Here is a 26366-nt window from a genome sequence, read left to right on the forward strand (position 1 = left end):
AAACACACACACACACACACACACACACACACACACACACACACACACACACACACACACACACACACACACACACACACACACACACACACACACACACACACACACACACACACACACACACACACACACACACACACACACACACACACACACACACACACACACACACACTACATATTTCAGATGTAAATATACAGAGCCACACACTGTCCCTGTCAGCATAACATTAGTGTTAAGCCTAAACAGTCTGGACAGGGACACAGCTGAATATCACAGCTGCGCAGAGGGTGACCTAGTTCATTTTCACCCTGGCAACTGTTGGGCCCCAAAAAATGTCACTGGATAGATTCTGTGCCTCTCTTTGGGATGCTAGTGTTCTCTGCAAACTTCTGCTGGCAGGCGGTAGCTGTGATCACATCTACATTATGCTCCACTGCAGTCAAGTGCACTTCCTTACATTGCAAGTAACTCTCTGAAGAGTTTGCTGTGTGCGAAAAAACATATTGTATATGTATTGCTTTGTGGCAAATTGTCCTGAGTTTGGCAGAAGATGTCAACTCTAAATAAGTTACTCTGGAGTGTGTAGTATTGTTCTCTCTCCTTTCTCAGAGTGTGTGTTGTACACATATACTTGTCAGGTTCTTGGTTGTGGCATGACCAGTGTGCATGCGATAAAGCCATAGAGGGCAGTCAGTGAGGGGAGCAGTGGACAGAAAAACCATTAAAATGTTTTCCAATTTGCAGGGCTGACAGCGCAGACCCTGACAGCCAGAACCCCATAGCACACTGATTAATATTCTCTTCAACCCACTCCTATACCCCACCATTCCTTTTTCTCCTCGCTGTGTTGGCCACTGATGTCCAGGTCCACACACACACACACACACACACACACACACACATCGCACAGGCACGCACACACACACACACACACACATCGCACAGGCACGCACACACACACACACACACACACACACACACACACACACACACACACACACACACATAGCAGGCAGCTTAATGATTTTCCCCCCATTCTGCAGCTTGCCGTTGCTGTCTTAACTTTGTCAAACTCTCACCTCGTAGAACTTTCTCACTACGTCCAGCTGCAGCCTATCAAAAGCGTGGAAGTCCGGCTCCTCCACCAGCTTGTCTCTGTAGACCCGGTTGGACTCGTGCAGGTAGATTTTCAGCAGGTCCGAAGGGGCTTTCAGACATTCACCAGTACAGAAGAGAATGCCCTGTGAACCAACGAGTGAGAGAAGAAGGCATTAAAAGACCCCGAAAACCCTAATCCACAAACTCCTTTCAACTATGTAATTTGGGGAGTTGGTTAAATCTGAAAAGAGTTAGGCACATTTATCAATCCAAATGAAAGATATTTTCATTTAAGTTCGATAAACTTTACAGAAATGTTGTTTAGATCCGACAGGCAATGATCTGGATCTTATAACACAATAATTATTTTTAACCAATTACATCAGTTATCGGGCGGAACGTTTTATAGATACAATTACTATTGCCATGGAGACCGTTTGATACGGCCACCACCAGACAGTCATGTCAATGGTAGTAAAAAATCAGTTTTTTAACTATGTTTTATAAAATGTATGAACTTTCATTTTCAACCAGATTTTTTAAAAAGCTTATTGAGACACACAACTTTGATATCGTATATTGATCTTAACTCTTAGACCAGGTTTCCAGAAGCTTTAAAGGTATCATTCCAGAGGCTGATTTGGACCATTTACACCACAATAAGGAGGGAAAAACAGCACAGTCCATGTGGGTAAATCGATGGATATTGATTTGGGCAAGCTGTTAGTTAGTGGGTGTATCGGAGAAACTCTTTCATCTTACTGTCTCAGAAGCTTTGCTGCATGTGGAGATAAGTTCTGTTCGCAGGTTTCCAAAGAGTGTTTCCTTCAAATGTACTATCCAGTGCACTATATTAGCTGTACACTATTCTACGTGAACACCTGATAGGGCCTACTGCCCTGAAAGTTCCCACAGTAAGAGATGGAAGAAATAGTTTTTGCTAGCAATCCCATAATGTTAATGGTAATGTCAGCATGCTAATAATGACAATGCTAACATGTTGATGTTCGGCGGGTCTTACTGTACAATCGTAAGCAGGTAGACAATGGTGACCAGGTCACCAACTTAGTTTACATTTAGTGTTTTTACACAGCGCAGATGAACGATAAATGGTCAATCACGCCATTCTATAGTCTGATATTTCTAACTGGCCGCTGTTTCTAATTCACTGATGCTATGGTTGACAGACTGTTACTAAGGAGATTGTTTTGATTGATTATATTATATTAATCCGCTGATAGATGTCTACAGAAAGTCACATACATCTCCTTGGAAAACGTTTTCAACATTACTTTGAATTTATGGAAATCATTCAAGAATCAACCAGGAACTTTACTAAAATGACAATCCATTTGCAGCACTACAATAAAAGTCAAGGGGTCACCCTAGAGTCAATAGGCTGCAACGTCTAAAAGCCATGACAGCTAACATGGTGGGACATAGGTGTGTTTTTCAGTTTGATTAACTATTTGCTTTATCCTCTGTTCGAAAATAAAAGAGAAAATTCTGAGAATGAGCAGATGAGATGAGTGAATGATTGATGATGCATGTGTCCCTAGGGGAGGCCTGGGTGACGTGTTGGCTTTCCCACGGTGCCGTTCACAATGCACTCATGTGGAACCTGCCTCTATCCAGGTGCCTCGCATAACAGGTGCCGCGAAGGATGAGGAGAGGGACGGAGAGAGGCACTGTTTGTTCCCCTTTGTGCACTGTCACCCAGGAGGCACAGGCAAGCAGATGTTGTGTGTTTCCAGCCCCAGAACTTATTCTAATCAACAGAGTCTTCTGGGGGGAGGGGGGAGCTGAATCCGAGCTGCCTTCAGAGCCCCGCTGAATGTGACAATTGGCTGCTAAATCCACTGTGTAATGGGTGCAGATGGGAGGTGTGCCTGTGTGTGCGGAAGATTCAAACTCATGCACAAATACAGGCGTTACGCTCGATCTACGAAAGGCCAAGTTGGTTTCCACGACTATGTGTGAACAATCTATTCCTTTGCCTTTTAATAGATCTGTTTTTTTTCTACTACATTTCATTAATTAAAGCTATAGTGTGTTAACTTTTTCATATAAATGAATGTTGGTCATGTTAAAGCCATCGCCAAATGAGTCGACACAAAGTTGATTAAGCCTATCAGCTCCTCAAAACTCTCTGTATTTCTCAGTATGGCAGCATTTACAAACTGGCGTCATCCCCTGATAGTGGTGCAGGAGCTCAAAAAGCACGCACGAAATGTTTCAGTTTTTGAATCTACTGCTAAGTAAAAACCTGGATGTGCAGCAGAAGGTATAAAATCCCTGCGCGATCACCGAAGTATTACCTCATGAAGATACGCTGACAGTGTTGTTGTAACTACTCAGAATTCCACAAAAGTTTCGCACTACAGCTTTAATGGTGTCAATCATGACACCCTGCCTTTATCGTGTAAAAGTGTGCCTGAGGGCAAACTAACCACATATGTCAACTCAACTCTATACAACAGTCACACTCTCAGGCTTTGCTGTTCCTTGTACCAATGGAACTAACGACTAACAAACTGAGAAGGAGAGAGAACTTTGTTTTTCCTTCTATCCAGCCGACTTTGGCAGACTCATCTCCTCCCTGTCCCTGATCTTCTCATTTTGTTCGACTCAGAGGAGAGGGATTAGAGAGTTGTGTGTGTGTCGGCATGTTTCTGTCTGTCTGTCGCGCTGTCTGGGAGAAGCGGCTCTCTTTCCTCGTAGCGTTGACAGCTGCTCTGAGCCCCCAAACAATGCTTTTCCTCCCGCTAACAAATGCACCCAGCTGACTCTCCACACAACATCATACAGACATATTGTTCAGGCGATACAGCTTGGCTCTCTGCACTGCGAGACTCGCATACTCTCTTTCTTTCTTTCTTTCTTTCTTTCTTTCCTTCTTTCACTTTTCCTTTTCTCTCCGTCCTCCTCTTTCACTCGGTCCATCTTTCTCCCATCTCTTGAGCCTGGAGGAGCTCGTGTATACTGACGCGGGGAAGACAGACCTCTCGGATATGCCCGGCGGTCATGGCAGAGAAACGAACGTTGGCAAACAAGAGCTCTTTGACAACGCATCCCAGTCGGCTGCCAAAGTGTTTGTCTAGCCCCTGTAAGTGGAATTTGGCTAGTGTACTTGGGCTTACAGTACGTCCATGTAATGATCGCCTAAATGCTCGGAGGAAGAGATTTATGGAGACAGAGAGTATAAAAGAAAGAGACGTTGAGTGCTTCAGGAGAGTTGATAAGTGGCAAGGGACGAAGTGGAAAAAGTAGTGGAGGTAAAAGTAAATTTGCTGGCATTCGCTCCTACAAAAAAACCCTAACCTGAGAATTGTGTCATCAAATAGCAGCAACAATACCCCCCTTAAAGAGGCAGCCCTTGAGTGTCTTCTTTTGTCACTTTTAAAAACAGCCTTTTCAACGAGTGATGCAAGCTCACAGGGTCTCTTAGCTCAATGGTCTGGCTCATTAGAGTCGATGGTAATGTGACGGTTGCCTTCGGCTACATCTCCCGAGTTCCAAAAGTTTGACAAAATAAAAAGTGAATCGTGATCCAATTATTTAGGCTGAGGTAAACATCTGAAGCGTTCAAGGCCAGAGAACGCTGAGTGACATCCGTTTAGGCCTTGTTGCTCTGAAATTAGAGGAAGCGTTTGTACTGTCTCTTCGCCAAATGCTTTCCCCACTTCAGAAGCACATGGTGAGGGAATTAGAGCGGAGGCAGAGCTGTGAGCTGCAGACTGCTCACCTCATCCCAGCTGTCCTGAGGTGTTAGAGCCAGGAGCTAAAAAAAATTAGGCAGAAAAACTTCAAACAAGCTCTGTGAGTCCCTCTCAGGCTTTTCTCTCTATTCTCTGTATGGGTGGAGAGAACACTTTGACTTTGTTTCCTCTCTGTGCTTATTGTACGTCCAGTCATGCAGTGCAGGCCCCTTAAAAAACAAGTCAAGACTTCAGCAAAACTCTAGAAATGGTGACTTCAAAGTGTAGTGGTGCGGCTTAACTTCCAACTGTTTCAAAGCAATGATGTGTGCAATTGAGGGTCTGGAAGGTAATTCTTGGGGTCATTAAGGTCTCAGATTCAGGAAGGTATATATGCTAAATCTCAAAGTAAAGAAGGTTCCATCCTTTTACAAATCAACTCATTATAATCCAGTAGACATACAAGAAACAAGGTATGATAAGCGAGACCCAGTGAAATGGCACCATTGAGGTGGTTGTCTGAATTATCACCCTTATTATGCAGTGGTTGGTTTGGTGCAGACATTCATATCCACCTTAGGATTCTTTGTGATAATGTTGGAGATCTCCTGACCGAGCAACAACTGTTATACTTTAGCCAAGCTTAAACTTTTTGAAATACTTTTTTTGTCATAGATCCAAAATTTCCAATCCAATGTTCTATGCGCGACTTGAAAATGTGCAAGAATCAGATGGATGGAAGAATGCCTCATCTCTGGAGTACATACATTGTAGCCACTGTGGTGATCCCTTAACCTTTACTCTAGCAGGATGAGAGTCAAAATTCATAAAGTGTTCAATACCCCTGCAAACCCTTAACTCTACTTTGTGTTTATGCTAATTAGCTAATTTTAGCATGTCAACATGTCAATGAGTACAGTAGGTGAGCATGGCAAATATGATAACTGCTAAACCTCAGCATTTTCACATTGTGACCTGTAGTCAATATATGCATGCATCTTCAATAAAGCAGTCTTTGCTTTTAACTTACTTTTATCATTACATACTCATTTGGTCCTCTGTAATGTGAAAAATATTGATATTAGATACTATATTATTACAGCTATGTACTTTCTGCATTGTTTAATAATAAAAATAAAAGAACTCAGAGATGCCCTTGTAAACTCCTCAATGGAATAATACAATATGAAGTTCCTATAGCCGAGTGGCTTAAAGCATTAATTATACAGCCGAGTGTTTTAAATGAGAGTGCCAGCCCGCCATGAAACCGTGGAAGATTTTGACAGAAATATCGCCCCAAAAGCTCCCTTCTCCCTTGACGGCCTCCTCACTCTGATATTATATTCATTTAAATACATCAACTCATCACTAACACCCGTGGAAGTGCAAATCCATTCTATTTTCTGTTACAGTTATTTCAGGCTTATTTCTAGCGTTCAGACCCAGCTCTTAAATCAATAATAATTTAGATGAGAAATTAGTGACAGGAGGCTTGCTCTTTCCGCGTGAGAAGCAGAGCCGTATAAAAAACAGGCAAACTATCTAAATCCCTTTGAATTGGAAACAGGAGTGCTATGTTTAGACCGACAACTTTTACCATTTAACTTCAGACATTACATTTTGAAAAAGGTTAACCTGAGGTTGTTCTTCTAAAAGAGAGTCTATGTAGATAAATTCCCTCTGTATATACACCATCTATTGCCTTGTTTCCATTGAGAAGCACAGTTCGGTTCGGCACAGCACTGTTCAGCAGAGCACAGTCATCCTAGGTCTAGCTTACGTTTCCATTATCGACAGCACCCTTACTTGGTAGGCGAGGGCTATGCCGGATGGCAATAGCCGCGGCAGCTACGTAACTACAGTCATTGTAGCAGCGGGACAGTGTATTCGTTTTTTTTAAACGCCACCATTGTTCTCTAAAACACAAGAGTCTTCACTCTTGCCGAGTTGATTAAAAAAGGAAATTACGATTATTACGACCAATCAACGGACTGCAGTGTGTAGCTCCACCCTTTTTGGACCCTTTGGGATGGCTTAGTACCCCAATAACAGGGTGATGAAGCTAAATGTGGCTCGGCTTGCTTTTTTTGGTACCCTTTCCAAATTGAAAGTGGAAACTCAAATAAAATGTGTCCCGAGCTGCATCAAACTGAACTGCACTACACGGTTAAGTAGAAACGAGGCCTATGCTTCACCTGGAATATGTTGGAGAGGTCTCGTAGGTTGAAGACGTAGTGGAACTTGACGGCGGTGGGTAGGAAGGTGGTGGAGACACGCTGGTGCAGGGCCAGAGCTAACTGGACCAGTGTTGGGCAGCTCTTCTGCAGTGCAGTGCTGAAGCCCTCCCCTCTCAGGTGCTGGGACAGGATGGAGGAGTAGATGGTGCTCAGGGCCTCCACTCCAGGAAACGACAGGGCAAAGACAGAGAAGTGTCGCTAATGTGGAGGGAGACACAGCATTTATATACTTTATTTATATATTATTTAATATTTAATCACATTAAGATCGTGATCGCAATGTGGAAACATAAATGAAAACATTTCTAAAATTATTTCATACAAATCAATAAATGTTAAGAATTTTGTTAAACAAAAAGAGCAAAAAACAATGGTAGAAAAGTGAGCAGTGCATTAGACGTATGACTGTGCTATGTTAAAAAGATGAATGAGGTCTCCAACCAACGATTTGAAACGACCCATTGATATCAGTGCATCTAGTTTTAGTATGCTCAGTAAATTATTCCAGAGAAATGGGGTGAAACATTTAAGGGTGTCTTTCCAAGATTACTTTTTACTGCAGGGACAAAAAGTGTAAGCCAAACCTTTAGAACAAGTGTTTTGAGTATGGTGTCTTAAACATAAACAAGGCAATGGTGAGAACATTGTGCTTGCCACTAATGATGATGCAGTCAATTATCTTCCTCACTCAAAGCTAGTGTCACCTTGGGAGTGTTTGCAGCAGTTAAGTGAAGAGAGAGTGTGGCTCGGTCGAGTCAAGTGTGCCTTATAAATTCAAATACAAACATCTTTAAGGTTGACCTATAAATATACAGTAGGAGAGAACGGGGGAATGTGAGACATCAGGTAATGTGAGACACCCCCTGTATCTAGGCAGTGGAACACATTTTGGTCATGTGAGATATATGTTTTCAAGCCCCTCTCATTTCCCCTTGGCCATGAAAGAGAGGACCTCATGGTGATTTTGTAAGCATGTTTTTTTCACAAAAAATAATTTTTTGCATGCAAAAGTACATTTTCTTGCTGTCAACTTAATCGATTGTTTTGCCAAAGCAAATTGATTCAGGTAGAAATACTTCTATCATATATGTTGATGAACTACCAACATATGAAACTATGTGATGATGATAACTGAAGATTAGCCTGAATTGCTGAGAGAGGTAGTTTTTTCTCAAATTGTGGCATTGGGGTGAGACAAATGCTGTGGGGTAAAGTGAGACAGTGTCTGTGCCCTCTTTGAGTTAACAAGGAGACTAGTTTGAATAAGACAAAAGACAATGTGGGCTGGAGGTGGGGGTTGATGGTTGAAGCGGTGTCAGCAAGGGTATGGTTTGGCACGTATGTATGTGGGGGACAGGAGAGTGACCTTTAACATCAATATACTCTAAGTAATATGTCTTTATTCAATGAATGATCCCAATAAAACAAATGCAGAAAAATATTACATTAAGACTCAAAAGATGGAAAATGTCAGTAGGGTCTAGTCCTGTGTTCTGAGTCCCAGGCTGTTCTAGCTGGTTCTGATTGTCCTTTGCTCTGACCCCCAGACACTAGCTGGCTCTAAGGGTCCTGTGTTCTGACGCCAGACTGTGATTTAATCTAACTGGTTATATCTGTCATTTGAATGTTTATTATTGAATGTGAATTATATGTTTATTATTTGATAAGAGTTACTTTCAAGTGTTTAGAAAAATGTTTTGCTTAATTGACCAAACCCCATGATTCTGTTAATAGTCCGACATTAGTTTTGGAATATTTGGTTTTCAAGCTAGCTGTCAGGATTCTTACTGTTACAACATGTGTTGTTATGGAAGTTTCAGAGTGGAAAAGGTAAGTGGATCAGTTTACCCGCTTGATTTCTCTGGTCTGAGGGGTAAACTGAGACACAAGACAACTTTTTTTAAAACAATTATATTTTCACTGCCCTTTGTCTTGAATACATTCTGCTTATGCCCATTTCAAGGAAACATCTTGAATTAATGGTAAATGTGTAAATGTGACTGATAAATCATTTTAGCTCGCTTAAAGGGGAGCAAATGTAAAAAGTGTCTCACATTACCCCGTTCTCCCCTATCTCTCCTTTTGGAAAAGTAGTCGTCTTTTAGTCTATGCTTATGTTAAGATAAAATGTACAAGCTGCAACCTGTATCTCAGGCCAATAGACTGCAGCAACAATTTTCTGGGATACAATTGGTTTAGAATGAATCATCATTCAGTATTACAGAGTGGTTTGACTTTTGGTATTTAACAGACATTGGTAAACCTACAAGAACTTTATAATGGCCTTGTTTAATGCAAAACACAGTTTGAGATGAGTCGAGAGGGGGGAAATGTTTTAAGCATTACATTGCTCCTGCTGCTATCACTGCGTTTAACTGCCATAGTAATTTGTGCAATCAGCAGCTACTGCACTGTTTGTTCATTTTAAGTACACTATACACTTAAATATACACAATACACAATTATACACTTCATTAAATCTATACATTTGATGTTATTCTCAATTTGATATTTTATTCTTCACACATTTGTGAGGATATATGTACAACCCCAATTCTGAAAAAGTAGGGACGTTATGTAAAACATATATAAAACAGAATGTCATCATTTGGTAATCCTTTTTCACATACAATCAAGTTGAAAACAACACAAAGTGAAAGCCATATATCAACAACATCCACACATGCTGCAGACTTCTCTGGGCCTGGGCTTATCTGAGATGAACTGAAGCAAAGTGGAACAGTGTGCTGTGGTCCTATGAGTCTACATTTCAAAATGTTTTGTCAAATCTTAGACGTTGTGTTCTCCAGGCTCCAGAGGAAAAGGACCATCCTGTGATGGCATGGGCTGGGTTAGTGCCTATGGCATGGGTAACTTGCACATCTGTGAAGGCTTCATTAATTCTGATAAGTACATACAGGTTTTGGAGCAACATACTGCCATCCAGATAACGTCCATTTCAGGAATGTCCCTGCTTATTTAAGACAATACTGAGCCTCATTCTGCACGTTGTTATACAGCTTGGCTTCGTAGGAACAGAGTGCAGGTACAAGACTGGCCTGTCTGCAGTCCATACCTGTCGCCCATTGAAAATATTTGGTGCATTATGAAGCACAACATATCATAATGGAGACTCCGGAATATTGAGCATCTAAAGTTGTATTTCAAGCAAGAATGGGAAATAATTTTGCTTTCAAAATGTCAACAATTTATGTAAAACAATGGTAAACATTCCTCTGTCCCAACTTTTTTGGAATGTGTTGCAGGCACCACATTTAAAATGTGTGTATAAACATTAAAGTTTATCAGTTTAAACAAATACATATGATGTGTTTTATGTTTTATATTGAATACATATCGAAAAGGATTAGGAAATGATCCCATTCTGTTTTGTTCACACTTTATATAACGTCCCAACTTTTTCAGATTTTATATACAATGCTTGAGATTTCTTCAATATGAATATCCCACTCCTTTTCCTTAACTTAAAATGATACAATGTATGATTTATGACTTATCTTCAACCTAGGCCTATAGACAAACATTTATCAAGTCAAATGTGATTTGTGTTGACCAGCCTAATACCCCGCCGGCGTCCATCATATCAAACAGCACTTAACTTTTGGCAGAGTGCTAATATGGGTCAGAGGGGTGTGTCAGAATCACAATTGGCTAAAAACTTTTACTCATCCAAAGAGTGGTTGAGGTGTAATTAATTAATGTCTCCCTTGTCATCCTCTTCCTGATCAAACAATACAGGGGAGGGATGTGTGGATGGAGGCCAACAGTCCACTACTTCAAACATACTGCATTCACTAAACCCCAAGCACTTTTGAGCTATCCAAGCAAATCAAATAAAAATGTCTGTTTCACTCAGAAATATGTCACATTATATGCAATAATAAAGCACCCAAACCCACTATAAATGCACTTTATAAATGGGCTAATACAGTTTTATAGACGTCGAAAACAGTGATATATGCCAAACCTCTCTTTGTTACATAATGAATATGCTTTTCTCGTACCTGATGCTGCAGAGTAACTGGATACGCAAGTTTACAACTCCATCTTATTTATCTAAAGTAAAAGCTGATATAAGATTTGGAAACAGTTTAATCTACAATTGGACATAATATATTTCACCTGATTTATAGTAAGGCACTTCATTGTACTGTAGTGGAAGTAGTGTTCATTTTGGCAGATATTTTAATTTTAAGTTTTATTCTTGTGACAAGTGTCCTTTTTTAGTTTTTATCATATTCAGTCAACTTCTTTCTGTTTTTATTTAGTCAAGTTTTAGTAGACTAAAAGTCAGAGCATCTTAGCATCTTAGTCAGAGCATTCACACCTGCCGTGTTTAGTTCGGTTGAAACAAACTCAGGTGTACTTCCGCCTTCGGTGCGCATCTTTCAGGCAGGTGTGAATACAGCAATCGCACTCGGGGGCGGACCAAACAAGCGCTCCGAGACCCAGCTGAAGAGGTGGTCTCGGTCACTTCCAAACGCACTCTGCTGCAGTTCGTTTGTGGTGTGAATTTGTCCGGACTCGATCCGACCCTATTGCAGGAAGCACTGTGCCTTTTCTTTCTTTCCTGTTTTAATAAATCGCTGTTAGCTTCACATTATGGTAAAGTGTTGTTGTCGCCATTGTTAGGAAGAATAGTTGTTGTTTGACCGGGAGAGCCAAGCGAATATATTACAATTGATAGAGACATGACGCGTGAACATGCTGATTTGTTCAGCGATCAGATGAGGGAGAGGGGAGCGTCTCCCGCACAGTGCCAACAGGTTCAAGCTGCGCTTCGCATGAAGTGTGTGTTTTTATTCTGTTTCCCATGTTAATGGGACCGTCAATCCTATCGCCATGTCAGTTTGGAGCTGAGCTGCGCCGAACTGACACCCAGCTGACACACAGCTTAATCAGCTGAGTGGCAGCTTGAGCCTATTCTTCTCGCGAGCCGCACGTCCAGCAGCAAAAATACAGTAGCAATGATGTTTCATAACGTGGCATTGACATAGGCCTTCATATTTTTATTTTCATAATTTTATGTTTTTCTTCTTTATTTATAGGCTAGATGTAGGCATATTATTTATTATATCCAACCCCATATTATATCAATTATTCTATATATTTCGCAGTTTTCACTTCGTGCTTCCTACCAGTACTTCTCTCCACCCCAGAATGTCTGTCCAATGAATGAATGACCTTCATAATTCTGGTTCACTTGCAAAAGTCTTCTGACCATCAAGAACAAGAGCAGATTGCGGGGTATAGTGAGAGTGTGCAGCAAAATTGCAGGAATGAATCTCAACGACCTCACTGAACTGCACATCCTTCGAACCCTCGGTAAAGCCCGCTCACTCCTTTCTGACCAGAGCCACCCTTTGGCCGGCCAGTTTGTGTTGCTCCCGTCGGGCCGCAGGTACATCCTGCCAAGATGCAGGACAAACAGACTGAAGAACTCCTTTGTCCCTGTTGCCATAGGTCTCCTAAACAAGTCTTAACTATCTGTATGTCTGTTCGATCTATTTATTGCTGACTTGTCGTCTGTGCTTTATGTTTTTGTGAGTATTGTTTGTTGTTTTTACTGCTGCTGGCTGCAAAGCAATTTGCCCCTCGGGGATAATAAAGATACCTTGAACTTGAACTTGAAAGGGGCAATATGAAAGTGGACCACACCAAACAAAAAAAATCTAAATTCTATTTGGTCTGGACAGAAGCAAGTGAACAAGTGGACTTTCCCAGTGTGAATACACCCTTAGTCTTATCTCAGTCAAAGAAAACAGTTACTATTTAAGTTTAGTCATAGTCGATGAAAACTGTTGACATTTTAGTCTTTAAGTCATCATATTACACTGAACAGTTCAGTGAATCTGATCTAGCCAGACATTATTAAGAGAACTGCTGCATTATTTGGAAGACAATTTTTTTATTTTGAAAAATGGTTCAGGCAGGATACGAGTCAAATAGCTGTTAAGCCCTGCTACGTCAGCTGACCAACAGCTGATTCCCCTCCAAGCATCTGATTGGCTAATCACTCAAATAGGCGCCTTATAGAGCTGTTAAGGGCCCGTGTCCATCTAACACCTTTTCCCAGCGTTAAACGCTGGCTGTGCGCTCGGGAGTGTGTCTACTGAGCGTTTTTTTCGACCGCTTTTTTCGACCGCTTTTTTCAAGCGTTTTATGAGCTGGGAGAGAGAGTGCTGTGATCGGGGGAGAAAAAATGCTGATCGTCACCTGTCAGTCAGAACTATCAACACTGGTTTAACTGTTTGGGCTTGCTGTTTTCTATTTAAATCGTTACATTTTAATATGAGTAGTCTTATGAAACAGAGAATACTTTCCACCATCCTCTGTTTGGATGAGGAGTTATCGCGGCTCCTGCAAACACACTCGGAGCAAGTTGTAGGCTGACGTGTGCGCATGAAACGATCCGTAGGAGATAAAAAAATACAGCGAATCAAGTGTTCGCCTAATCTGCTCCCACAAACGGGCTCTCCTCCCTCTGTTCTGGTCATTTTAAGTCACTATTTTCGTACAGTTTCGGGTAAACAGAGACGGAAAAAGCAGTTTCTCTTCCGTCTTCTTTGTTGCCAAGGCGACGAGTCCCGACGATCTACTATCTGATTGGCCCTTTGAAAATAGCGGCGGTGACGTCCCCATCGCCTTTCTGAAAAGTTGAACTTTTTTCAACTTGCAAATCTCGAAGCGGCCGCACAAAAAGGCAAAAACGCTCGGAAAAAAAAACGCTGGGCGCTGCGCCTTTTCTCCGAGCGGCCGCCTTTCCCCGAGGCGGCCGCTTCTCATTGGGAATCAATTGAAAAAAGGCGCTTGCGGTCGGAAAAAGGCGGTAGGTGGACACGGGCCCTAAGCGGAAGTGGCTTACTTCCGGGACATGGGACCTCTAGGCTCGAAAAATTACAACGGTAGTCAATGGAAAGAAATGTATTATTTTCTGGTCCCAGTCATGAAATGCCTTCGATTACACATATGTTTTGTATGGATTTAGATGGTATTTTTTCGTGCAAAGAATGGAACAATTTAGCGAGTAGAAGCTGGATACGGTCAGGTTTTGTGCAGAGCACTTTTGTGGACTACAGCTCTTCGCTGCTCTTGACACTTATGATATACGTCACCACCATTCGCACCGCTTAGCTCAGAAACATGGCTGTGTCTTTAATGCACTTTACCGCCTTCTTTCAATGACAAGACAAAAGTCTTCAGCGTGGCGAAAACCACTACACAAGTGGACATGTGGAGAGTTTCAATTTCTCGAGTGGGGAGATTGTTGGCGTTGTCCACGCCAGCCATTAGCATTAGCATTAGCACTGTCAGTCGAGAAGTGGAGGGAATGTGTTGAGGTGACGTCACAGAGGCGACCAGACTTGTAGTTGTTCTCGTAACATTTTTTCAAAAGCCGTTAGACGAATAATCATACAACATACCGTCAAACTCTTCACATGAAAAATTATCATTTAGACCCATACAAAACATATATGTAATCCAAGGCATTTAATGACTGGGACCAGAAAATAGTAGATTACTTTCCATAGACTACCATTAATTTTTTTTCAGCCGAGAGGTCCCATGCCCCGTAATTCCGCCACTTCCGCTTAACAGCTCTATTCAATCTGCTCTAGCATGCCTACTGTTTCTGCTTTCTCTTCATGCTCCTTTTTTACTGTATTTGTCGATCAATGTCATTTCTTTTGTCATTGAAGCTTGCTCTGTTCTGAACCCTAAAGGGTCCTTGCTGCAGCTCTCCCCACCTTCAAGGTTCCATGTTGCTCATAGAGCGCAGAGGGATGGCTCTCTCCGCATCAAGTTTTCCACGTGTGCGCATGGAGGGTGGGGAGATCCCAGATCAGGGCCATACCGCCAAACATAATTTACTGCAAAGTAATTTATGCTTATTTAAATAAAAGTTTTTTTTTTACTTAAGTATTCCTGACAGAACTACATTTTTGTCTTGTCTTTTTTCGTCAATGAAATTGCATGTTGTTGATAAAAAGGTTGTTGAAAAATATATTTGGTTACAGTTTTTGCTACAGAAATGAACACTTAGTGGAAGTCCCCCAGAAAAAACACCATCTACCTCTCAATAGACTCCTGACAACATGTCCTGAAAAAGTAAGATAATGCTCCAGAAAAAAGCTTGACAATAATTTATAGATGACCATAAGCCTTTAAAACTATGCACCCCCTCTCTTTTTATCCCTTTTAACTGCCCCTCTCTTTTGAGCCGTTCAAATTGATCAACTGTAAGTCTTTATCATATTTGTATTTATTTGTCCGTCCACTCTTTTTTTTGGTTAAAAAAAAATCAAGAAGTGATGTAACATTGTATGTAATACATTAGCTTGTTTTTAAATAACGGTGATATGGACTCAAAATTGTGTCAGTTTTCCCCAGGGTACAGATCTTGCAATGGATTTTTACCCACAAAGACAGTCCTCACCAGATAAAACAACAGCAAAGACCGTTTGCAACGGCTTAATGACCTGACAATAAAATCCTTGCAGTCATGTTACTAATGACCAAAGTCTCCCAGCAGCAGAGGCTGAAGTAGTCTGATGTTGTGAAACCACCAAAAAGTGTTAAGATAAATATTTGGGCGTACAGACTGTGCATCTTTAATGTGGGAAAAAAATGGTTTGCATTTCCAACTGTCAATCTGAGTTTACTTAAACCATGAAATATATCTTCATAAATAATAAGCCTGGAAATAATATGTATCCATCCTATTGTGAATTTTGTTTTTTATAAAGCAAAAAATTATAAAATTGGTAACAATTTATATTTGGTACATTAATCATCATGAATTCATGTCTAAATGAATGCATGAAAATGCATGACTTCATCTATGATTTATGGTATCTCATACATGATTTAACACAGGAACAATACATGAATTAATGCATCAGCTAAGGTATGTGAATCATCATGATCTTTGAGTTAAAAATATGAAAATAACTAGTATGCCTTTAGACTCACTGCCATAGCGTCTGCCATATTAGACATTAGATTAATGTACGTATGAATGCACACATCAACAAGTATCATGGAATACAATTTTACGCCTATGCTTTTCTTGTGCTTAAAGGCTTAGATACATTGCATCCACACATGAACAAACAAACAAACAAACAAGCAAATAATGTGTACCCACCATTTTGCAAACTAAATCATTTACTAAATGCTGAAATGTAATGTTGCGACACGTTGTGATTTACTTTTCGTTAAAGCTCTGTCTAAATCAAATCAACTGTGTATAAATGGCCACACTAACGAATGAACAGACTGATGAATCAACAGACAAATACATGAATGCAAATAAACAATGTGATGCTGCATATAAAGTATCCTACTTTAATAATAGGAAGAAAACATAGAGAAAAGGTGATAACGTGATACCATATGCAAGAGGAATTAGTGCACATGTAACCTCTGCAGTGTGTTGCATAACCAGTGGAACACAATGTGCTGCGAGGACGTGCCACGTTTGTGTGTTTGTGTGTGTGTGTGTGTGTGTGTGTGTGTGTGTGTGTGTGTGTGTGTGTGTGTGTGTGTGTGTGTGTGTGTGTGTGTGTGTGCACCTGCAGTCGTGGGTTAATTGTGAAGCTGCCGGCGGTGGGGTTCATGCAGGACACGTATTGGACGTTGTGTATTTCCTTCAAAAGCAGCTTATTACGGTCATACCTGGGAGAAAACACACGTAGAAAAAAGAACATTATTTAACAGCCTCTCATGCAAACAAATACACCCCCCCCCCCCCTTCCCTTTGCTTTTGCAGATATGGACATCTTAGCCTGGACTTAAGCTGGCGTGGCTCACTAGCATCCTTCCTCCTCTCAATTTCATACCTCAAGTCCTCCCAGCATATCTCTAATGGGCTGACCATGTCTAAGCCAGTCAGCCTTGTGTCTGACGCAGAGGAACCATGTTCAGAATGGCTTCACTGTGTCAGAGAGAGCTGCAACTAAATCCTTTTTAAGGGGAATCATACAACCCTACACTCACATTTGACTCTTCTCACTCATAAAAGTTGTAGCGTACGGATAGTGGTGCGGGGATCGGTGTGAATACTAAAAGGAAGACAGGCTGTTCATCTGAATTATTAGGGTGTTACACCTATCGGCAGCTGGCACTCCATTATCTGAATGATCCTTTTCTATGTTAAAACATGGAGACATTCTCTGGAGCTGTCCATCATTTAAGCAATTGAAGTGAGGTACTATTCCACTGCTGATGTGTTTCTTTCCTGAAAATCACCTACGAAAAAAGACAGACTCCAGGCACACAATTCAGCCTCTTTGAACAGCCCAGGCAATGCGTGTACTCATGTTTGCTCATACATATTTATTGCATATAGCTGTGTGTGAACGGCAGAGCCTTACCAGTGTTTGTAGTCCATGTGTTGGCGTATGAGTGTGTGAGGTTGCACCGTGCCGTACGCGTCGACCTCGGGCATGTTCATATCGTCAATGAAGTAGATCAGTCTTCTGCTGCCTGGAGGGCCATAGTTGCGCCCTGCTTTCTTCTCAAGGGGCTTTTCCAACACAGCTGTGTGGGAGAGGAATGGAAGAGCGCAAGATGTAAGGTAAGAAACAGGGAAATTGGATAGCTTGAACTTTAGAGTCCTTTAGAGGTGGAGAGTTTGTATGGCCATGATTTGACACATAATTTGGAACGAGATCATTCAGGTGCAGATGTGAGGGTGGTGGTCACTTTTGTAATGATGCTGTTTATCATGTAGTGAATACAAGTATAGACTATTAAGTAAGATATATTCAATTACCAAAAACCTGAATAAGTGAGAACAGATGCTTACACACACAGGTGTACTGCATGCTACAATTTAGCAAATAAATTCCCATCATACTATGTAGGATGTATAGAAAGTCTGAGGAGGCCTAGTTTATTCTGATGTTGTATCAATATGGCAATAGGAAAAGATCTAAGTGGCTTTAGTGGGTGTATGGTTACAACTATATGGTTATCAAGTTGAGGCCCAGCTACTAATGCCTTGTTTCCACTGAGTAGAGCGGGCCGGGTCGGAGCGGCTCAGAGCGGGACAGCTCGCTTTTAAGAATCTCTGTGGTGTTTCCACCGTCGACCCTACCCTTACTGGTAGGGCGGGGTTTAGGCTGGACCGCCGCCAGAATATGGGTCAAACTATCGGGCTGTGGAACAACTGTGGTCAAGCCAGCGGTCTCTCGTTTTTGCTTGGTCAAACCAGCCGTCTCTCGTTTTTGCTTGGTCAAACCAGCCGCTTCTTTATTTATTCCCCCCGTGTTGTGAGCATAATGACGCCAGTAAATGCACAGAGATGGCTCGGTCCAAGCCGACAGAGACAGTGAGCGAATAGCGCTGGCTGCAGCAGCTACGTGACATCGTAGCAGTGGGACACAATGTCGGCCACAGATTAATGTAATGACGAGGAAAAACACCACACAATAAACAGTGCTGCGCTCACATCTTTCGGCAAAACACAAGACTCTCTTCACTCTTGCTGAGGTGACTACACACGGCGGAAATTATTCTTTCGACCAATCAACGGACGGCAGTTTGTAGCTCCACCTTTTTGGCACCCTTTCAGGCGGCTGGTACCCCAACGGAGGAGTACCGAAAATGGGAGCAGCTTAGATCGCTTAGGCTCGCTTATATCCGTACCCTACCCAACTTTTAGCAAATGGAAAGCCAAAATAACCGGACCAAACTGCTCAGACCCGACCCGCTCTACTCGGTGGAAACGAGGCAATAGTCTTCTAACAGAAGAGCTTTGTAGGAGAATCACTGGTCATGGTGAAAGCATTTGATTAAGATTGAAACAAGGTTGAAATCAATCCTAGTGTACATGCTGATGTTAGCCAATTTGCAGAAGTGACAACAATGAAATCGGCATATTCCTAGGATCAATGTGAAGAATGTTAACTACTGAAAGTAACTGCTATCACTCACTACTACTAACTTAACAAAATGACAAGACAAGACCATCAAGAATATGACAGTGTCAGTGTGGAGTTGATAGTGTCTTTGCTTTGAGTACTAGAATTGAAAAACTAGTTTAAGTGTGAGCTGTTATAGAAAACAAAGGACTTCTCTTAATTAGAACACTGTATTACTGCATCTTTACCATGAGCAGAAAATCAGTATGTTGTTGCCATGGTAACGTGCAGGCTAATATAGGAAGCACTCGGCACTGATTTGTGCTTTTGAACTTTGAAAAACCTAAACCTAACCAATGAAATCCCAGGACACAACTGTAACACACACCTGCCAGCCAATCCCAACACATGGATTTACATGTCAGTAGCATAAAGCCTGGTTTACCCATGTATAGCTCTTACCTTGGAGCATAGCAGACGTTGTATAATAGTTGAACGGGACATTTTTAATCATGTATTTCTCTGTGTCCAATGATCCCAGTTTGTCCCCGACCAACACAGACTTCCCTGTCCCGGCGTTCCCGACCAGCATGACGGGCCGGCGGTGTTCCAGGAGGCGGTCCACAAAGTAACGAATTCGAATGGTCTCCACAGTGTGCACCAGACATGCCTGCACATTGCAAACAGACAAGCAGTATGTACAGTTAGTATCTGCATAATGTATTCATCAACACTGTTCATGTAAGATATTGATATATTACAGGCTTATAGGGTGATTCAATATAATATTGTGTGTGCTCTGGAAAAGAAATCTGATGTTAAAAAAACAGCATAAGCTATGTAAACAAAGGGTTATGTAAACAAAGGAGGCCTACCACATCAAGCAACATGCCTGTTTACAGAGCCTAGGCTGAGTATTAACAATGGATTCACACAGTATTTATAGAAAAGCTGATCGTGAGGAGATATTCACTGATTTTGACAAAAGAATGTTGACAACAAGCATTTTCCCAAATCACTGACTCCACCTTTACACTTTTCATCGATAATAAAACATGGTATGTTACCTTCCAAACCTTGCCTATAGCGTAAACAGCTTAATGTACCTGAAGTGGTGTATCCATGTCCATCTCAAACTTAGGCACCATCTTGGACCAGGGTTCAAACTTCTTGCTCTCTGGGTCGATGTAGTAATCAAACACAGTTCCCTGGGATGGGAACTTGATGGTTTTGAACTCGGCCACCCACCACTTGCTGAACTCCACTCTGTAGTCGACCAGCTACGCTCACACAGAGCACACACGCAGAGAGACACACAGGGTAGGTGGGCGGTCAATACTCTAAAATGACTTCCACTTGGCTCTTTCGCCCCCAAAATACAGTAGCTATAGATTGGTGCGGTTGATTTACACTGGTATGAATGCAGGGAAAAGCAGACGGACAAAACAAATGGCGAAAACATAGAGATAGAGCAGTTGAAGGGTAGAAAATGAGAGATGGCAGGCCTATCTATCCATCTGTCTGATTCAGACAGTGAACTGGCCCCATCACCTGCTGGCAGGCGGCTCCTCCACTTCCTCTCTGCCTCCACCAGCCCTTGGTACCTGTCTGCTCGGTTCACTACCAACTCTCCAGTCAATAAAACCACTTAGCATTTAAATGCATCTGTGATTGGAAAATAAAGTGGAGTACATTTGTACCGAGGGGAGAGCAGTTTTATCCCATAACTTAGACGGATGTGCATTACTGTACGGCGCTAACTGGATTGCTTAGCAACCGCTCTCCACCACAGCTCTCCTGCTGATTTAAATTCAGCAAGCCTGGGTGTTGTTGAGCGGGTCCACTTCTATTTCAAAGACCTGACATTTCTTCAACTGGAAATAACTTTCAAATGACTTTTCATAAATAGATGTACAAAGTTGAGTTGCATAAGAGCCATCAGGGCTCGACTAATAGCATGGAATCCCCATAATCTAAGTGCACCACACAGTTCCAGAAAGGAGTTTTGATGAGAGAGAGAGATAGAGGGAAAAAAGCATTCAGCAGTTTTTTAGTTGTGTCCCATTCTTTTCCCTTTTTATGCAACCACTTTGTAAGCGCCTCACAAGCCCAGAGGCCCATGCAGTACCTGGTCCTGGAACATGGCTCCCCCAAAGGCCCAGACCGCAGCAAAGACAAAATAGAGCTCATAAAGTTCCTTAGCGCAGTCTGGTGGGGTGTTCTCGGGTGTCAGCAGACACTCCAGCAAGTAGCACAGCATCTGGACCAGACTCTGCTCGGGGATAGGGATGATCTTCTTAAACCTGAGAGAAGACAGACAGTGTTACATCACTGAAGTCTTTGTACTGATTTGTGTTTCTCATTAAGAACGAGAAAATAACGACTAGTTTCTTGGGGAAAAAAATGTATTAACTGTGTCGACCTCCAAGAAAAGCAGATGAAAAATGCATCTATGAATATCTACGGGGCATGCTGTCACTGTGTGTGCATGTGCAGTGGTGCATTCTCTAGACTTTTGGCTTAGCGGAGAGGACAACATATTCCTGCTCTGTGTCTTCATGTTTTTTGTTGTCTGCTCCAATAGCTGTGGTTCTGGAGGTGTTGGAGGAGGATAGTGCTCCTGTACAATACAAATGGAGATATGACCTAAACATACAGACTAGGATGTTTTTTTGGACCAGGCCGTAAATAGGTTTAATAATGCTGTGAAAACGAAAACTGTGAAAACATGAAAATTAAAATTTAACATGGGAGTCAAAGAGAAATTGCTCTGTCTTGGTACCACCTCTTAGTGGCCACTATGTGAACTAAAATGTATGTCACTTCCGCGCTGGATGCTGGTAGAACTCGCTGTGGTTGGGGCTTGGTTATGTCACACCAAACATGGACACACACCTGGATCTGAGGGCATCCAGGCAGGAGGGGAGGTACTTGTCAAACAGTATGGTAAGGTTGGCCTTCTCTGATTGGATCTCCCTCCTGTCGATCCAGCTGGACACAGGCGGGTTCCAGCCCAGGTCTGCAGGGTTTATGTACAATATACCTGGGAAGAAAAACCTTGATTGCATTACCAAAAAAACAAATATATATTTTTTATAATGTTCACCATGTTTTCAATCTTATTTTAGCTTGTTAGCATATTTACATTAGCTAATTAGCGCCAAACACAGCAACAGTAAGTTCAGCTGAGGCTGATAGGAATATATAAATATGTTTTTTTTTATTAGTTAGTATTAACATTATTAGTTTAGTAGTTTTGTTTATTTACATGTCATCGTCAAATCAGTAAGAAATTATTTCATGATACACCTAATGGCAATGCAGGCAGCAGAAATGGGGAACCTCAAAGCTTCTCGGAAGGGGCCCAATAACTTTGAGTCAGGGGAGGGCATACATCCGACTAAAAGATTTTTAGCATTAGTTAAGTTTATATCAATAAAAAGGGAGTCAGAAGGGTCGTCATCTAGAGCAAGATCATGCGTAAGAAAAATGAGAATTGTAGTTGTTTTTATCATTTAAGCATTTTCGATTTTTCAGGAGTGTAATATTTACAATGTATACTCTTATCAATAGCAATACAGTGTTTTAGATCCTCTCCATTATAATTCAAATCTTGAAAAACGAAAGTCATAAGTAAGTTGGTTAACTGGGAAGTTTGCTGGGATCATACAACAATAACAACACATCCATACAAAACCCACCCACTCACATATGCCAATGCAGACACTCTTCTACCATTGTCAGCAGAAACTAACTCCCCATTTATATAGCGCTCTTCCCACAACATTATGTCGAGAGCTTTACCCCACACTTCAATAATAGCAATTCAAAGAGGCAGCCCAACCAGTGAGATAATTACAACTGTATTAAAGGCGGAGCCAGTGATTCTGAAATATGCTTTTTGTCAAAATGTCACAATCCCACACTCTTCTAGCTGTCCATACTATGTGTGTGCTGAGAAAAGTTGGCCTAGGCTCTGTAAAATGGCATGTAAACGAAGGGGGCTAACTGTAACTAGCAACATGCCTGTTTAGGTAGCCTAGGCTGTGGATTATCAGCAGATCTTTTTTTCAATGCTCAGTACGGGCCGGATCAGGAGGAGATCTATTTATTTATTTTTTACAGAAAGCATTCTCCAGAATTGCTGACTCCACCTTTAACGCACATGTCTTTGCCAGGCCTGGCTGCAAATCTATTCATTCTAATTGAACTGCAATCTTGTCAAAAGTATAAATGACGAGACGAATGCAGTAAAAGCCAGGACTATACCTGCTCTGGATACAGTTGCGGGGGTAGCAGTGCGAAGGTGGCTGATCTCAAACACCAGCCTCATGGTGGGGTTCAGAGGTATCCGCTCATTACTGGCCAGAGTCAGCACCTAACGGAGAGAGACAGCGTGTTTACACATGGGGGGTTGTGGAGATGTGGCTGAAACAGAACTGTTGTGCCATTTATTAAGTCTCAGCCTGGATTATGTCACTAGCTTTCCTCAGCATTTTTCACTACTCATACAAGCAAACACTGTCATTCATTCTCTCAAGCGCAGATTATAGTTTACTACTCTCTTGCACCAGTGAATACTCAACCACATCTTCCAATTCATATCTAAATACTCATTTAGAATAGAAAATAAACATAATAGAATAGAATGCTTTTATTCTCATGGTATCATTAAAAACGGACAGCAACATTCAGAGTGCTACTCCTGTAAGGTGCCACAAGTTAAAAACACATTCTCCACACAAATATTCCAAAAGATAATAATAAAAAAAATTATTTGAGTGAACTGCAGCCTTATTTACTCTGATACTAAATAAAAGACACATTTTAACTGAGCACACACTCAACTCGCTCACACCTTGTTGTCATCCATGACTGTGTTGAGTGACTCAATCCACATGGGGTCAATGTCTCCGTCCAAAACGATCCACTTAGGCCCGTTGTGACTGATATTGGCCAACTCACGCATTATACTGGAGAACAGGCCTGTAGGGTGAATGAGTTCACATTGTGGATATTTTGACTCAGGCCATTAAACAAATTTGAACTGATCAAACATGCTGTTTCTGTAAGGACTTCTGTAACCACCATCCTTCCACTCTCTGGTTGCCGGGTTGATGATGCCAAATAGCTCGTCATTGGTCACAGCTTTTGGGTTAAGGTCCGCCCACACAGGCCTGCGCTTCATGTTCTGATAGGTTCGTTGGAGTGACCTCATCACCTGACTCTTTCCAGTGCCCGCGTTCCCGATCACAAACACAGAGTGACGCACGGCCAGCAGCTCCTCCAGCTGCACCACCTGACACACACACACACACACACACACACACACACACACACACACACACACACACAAGGACATATTTTATGGCATGCTTTGTTAGGGACACTGATGATATGGTATACAAATAAACAACACAATGTTTTAGGATAATGTAGCATTTCATGGGCCACTACACTGGTTCTTAATGTCCAGGTTTATGGGGACTATAAAGTGATGCAGAATGGCCGGGGTAGTGTGAGGCACTGCAGTGCAGTGCAGCAGCTTAGTAAACTGTTCACAGAGCACACTACATGACAGCAGTGGTCTTCTTGAAGGACAGATATCTGCACTCGTATTATTCTGTGCCTGCAAACTTGAAGGGCCAAGTTCAGACAAAGATCAGTTTACTTCGTCATAGGGACTAGAAATCAATAGTTGTGTAATGCTTTCAATTATCTTCTAATCTTTCAAATGAGACCAAAAGTGATAAGTAATAAATAAATTAATGAGGACCAGACAATAAACTGTCTCAGTCCTTTGTCTTGATTGACACACAAAAGGGCAATGTCCCCAGTCCCTAATCCCTACCACATACTAGTTCAAAGCCTGTAGTATGTCTGTACTGGAAGAAGAGACACAATTAAGTACAGTGAAAAACGGCAGTATTCATAGTAAAGAACTGTGTGCTGCTGTTGTACAATATTCCCTAACAATCAAATAGACAAAGGAAATTAAAGATTGGCCCACGGCTGATGAAAGATGCGGTTGGAAGAAAAATTCAATTATTAAATATTTGGCCAACCATTTAGCTTTCTATCTTTGAAGTGTAATGGACATTATTATTATTATTATATTATAAGTCACAAGTCTGTGTGAAGTCCTTTGGTTCACATATTGTATCCGTTAATTTAAAATAGGCTTACTTAAAAAAGAAATATAAATATATTAATAAACAAATAAAAACTAAAATAAAAAGGTTATCGTCCATATTGTATACACTATGTAAATGGGACTTTGATGGAAAATGTCATTCTGAACCTTGTCCATCCTTTTGTGATATGCTTCAATGCTGTGATCCCTAAAAACTCAAACTACAACCTTGAAGTGAAGACTTTGTATGAACTGTATTAGCGTGCACCTTTCAGCACTTTGTACAGTACATACATTGTTATGCTCCGCTAAATTTGGACACAACCTTTGAGTTAGGAAGTAAGTTATTAGGGGGTGTGGTAGCTTTCAAAAGTCAAATGAGCACAGTAGTCCTTCAACTACGGTGTACCATTTCCTATCAATTGAGGTGTGCGAGGTGATGCCACAGAGAGTGTAACAGAATAACAAGAGAGAAATAGGGAGAAAGGGAGATTTCCTCCTCACTTCCACTTCAACATACAGATGGGCCAGCTCAATCAATGCCATCGACCGGGGCTCCTCGCGGCTCCTACTCACCATCCATTCAGCCGCGGCGCAGGGCGGCTTTGCTCTCTCAAAGGCCTGGGCTGATTACTGCTTTGATGTGGGTGGAAGTGAACTAATGCTAGCACAGGCTAACGCTAAGGGTATGCAGCAGTCTCTCTCACCTCCCCTGTTTCAACCCATTCCCCCCTCCTCCTCTTTTTGTCTGAAATCAAAAGGTTGGTCGCACAAACAAAGACGGTAAAAAGTTCAGGCTCTGGGGGTGGTTGCTTGTTATTGAGCGCTCCGCCATTCTCACTCTCCCTCTCTCTCTCTCTCTCAGGCTGTCTTTGTTTTCTCCTCCTCTTTGTTTATTTCCGTGCCTGTCTCTCACAACATTCAGGGTTAAGTGGCATAGTGCAGCACCGGCCTCCATTGATGGAGTGTTATTATGTGATTCCGTGTCTGTTTTGACCTAAAGCAGATTGCACTTATTTCCCCCTGGTCCTGCGTTCATCTGTCTCTGACATAAACCGCCTTGTATCGTGCATGTGTGTGTGTGTGTGTGTGTGTGTGTGTGTGTGTGTGTGTGTGTGTGTGTGTGTGTGTGTGTCTGTATGTAACGTAATGACTTGAATTAGGTCAGCAGCCCGGGCACCTGGACTCTCATCACAGCCAACCATTGGATTCCATGCAATATTTGCCCAATTCATCCAGATGCTGCAGGCTTGTTTGACACTAATGTGTATTTCCCAGTGGCACTTTATGACGGGAGGTAGATAGCTTT

General features: G+C 41.8%; 1 protein-coding gene across 1 annotated transcript in view; it reads right to left on the bottom strand.

Annotated features, from left to right (window-relative positions):
- dnah9 (dynein, axonemal, heavy chain 9) overlaps positions 1-26366 on the bottom strand; it is a gene marked incomplete at both ends in the record, with an annotated part of 157544 nt that overhangs the window by 76117 nt on the left and 55061 nt on the right. Inside the window, 11 exon segments of the mRNA XM_080048562.1 lie at positions 1083-1244; positions 6995-7234; positions 16633-16735; positions 17434-17599; positions 19387-19594; positions 20031-20204; positions 21053-21227; positions 21820-21967; positions 23194-23302; positions 23783-23910; positions 24013-24223. Of these exon segments, the coding sequence (XP_079904688.1) occupies positions 1083-1244; positions 6995-7234; positions 16633-16735; positions 17434-17599; positions 19387-19594; positions 20031-20204; positions 21053-21227; positions 21820-21967; positions 23194-23302; positions 23783-23910; positions 24013-24223 (1824 nt within the window).

This window comes from Ammodytes marinus (genome assembly GCF_949987685.1).
Source record: "Ammodytes marinus genome assembly, chromosome: 20".
Lineage (NCBI taxonomy): Eukaryota > Metazoa > Chordata > Actinopteri > Uranoscopiformes > Ammodytidae > Ammodytes > Ammodytes marinus.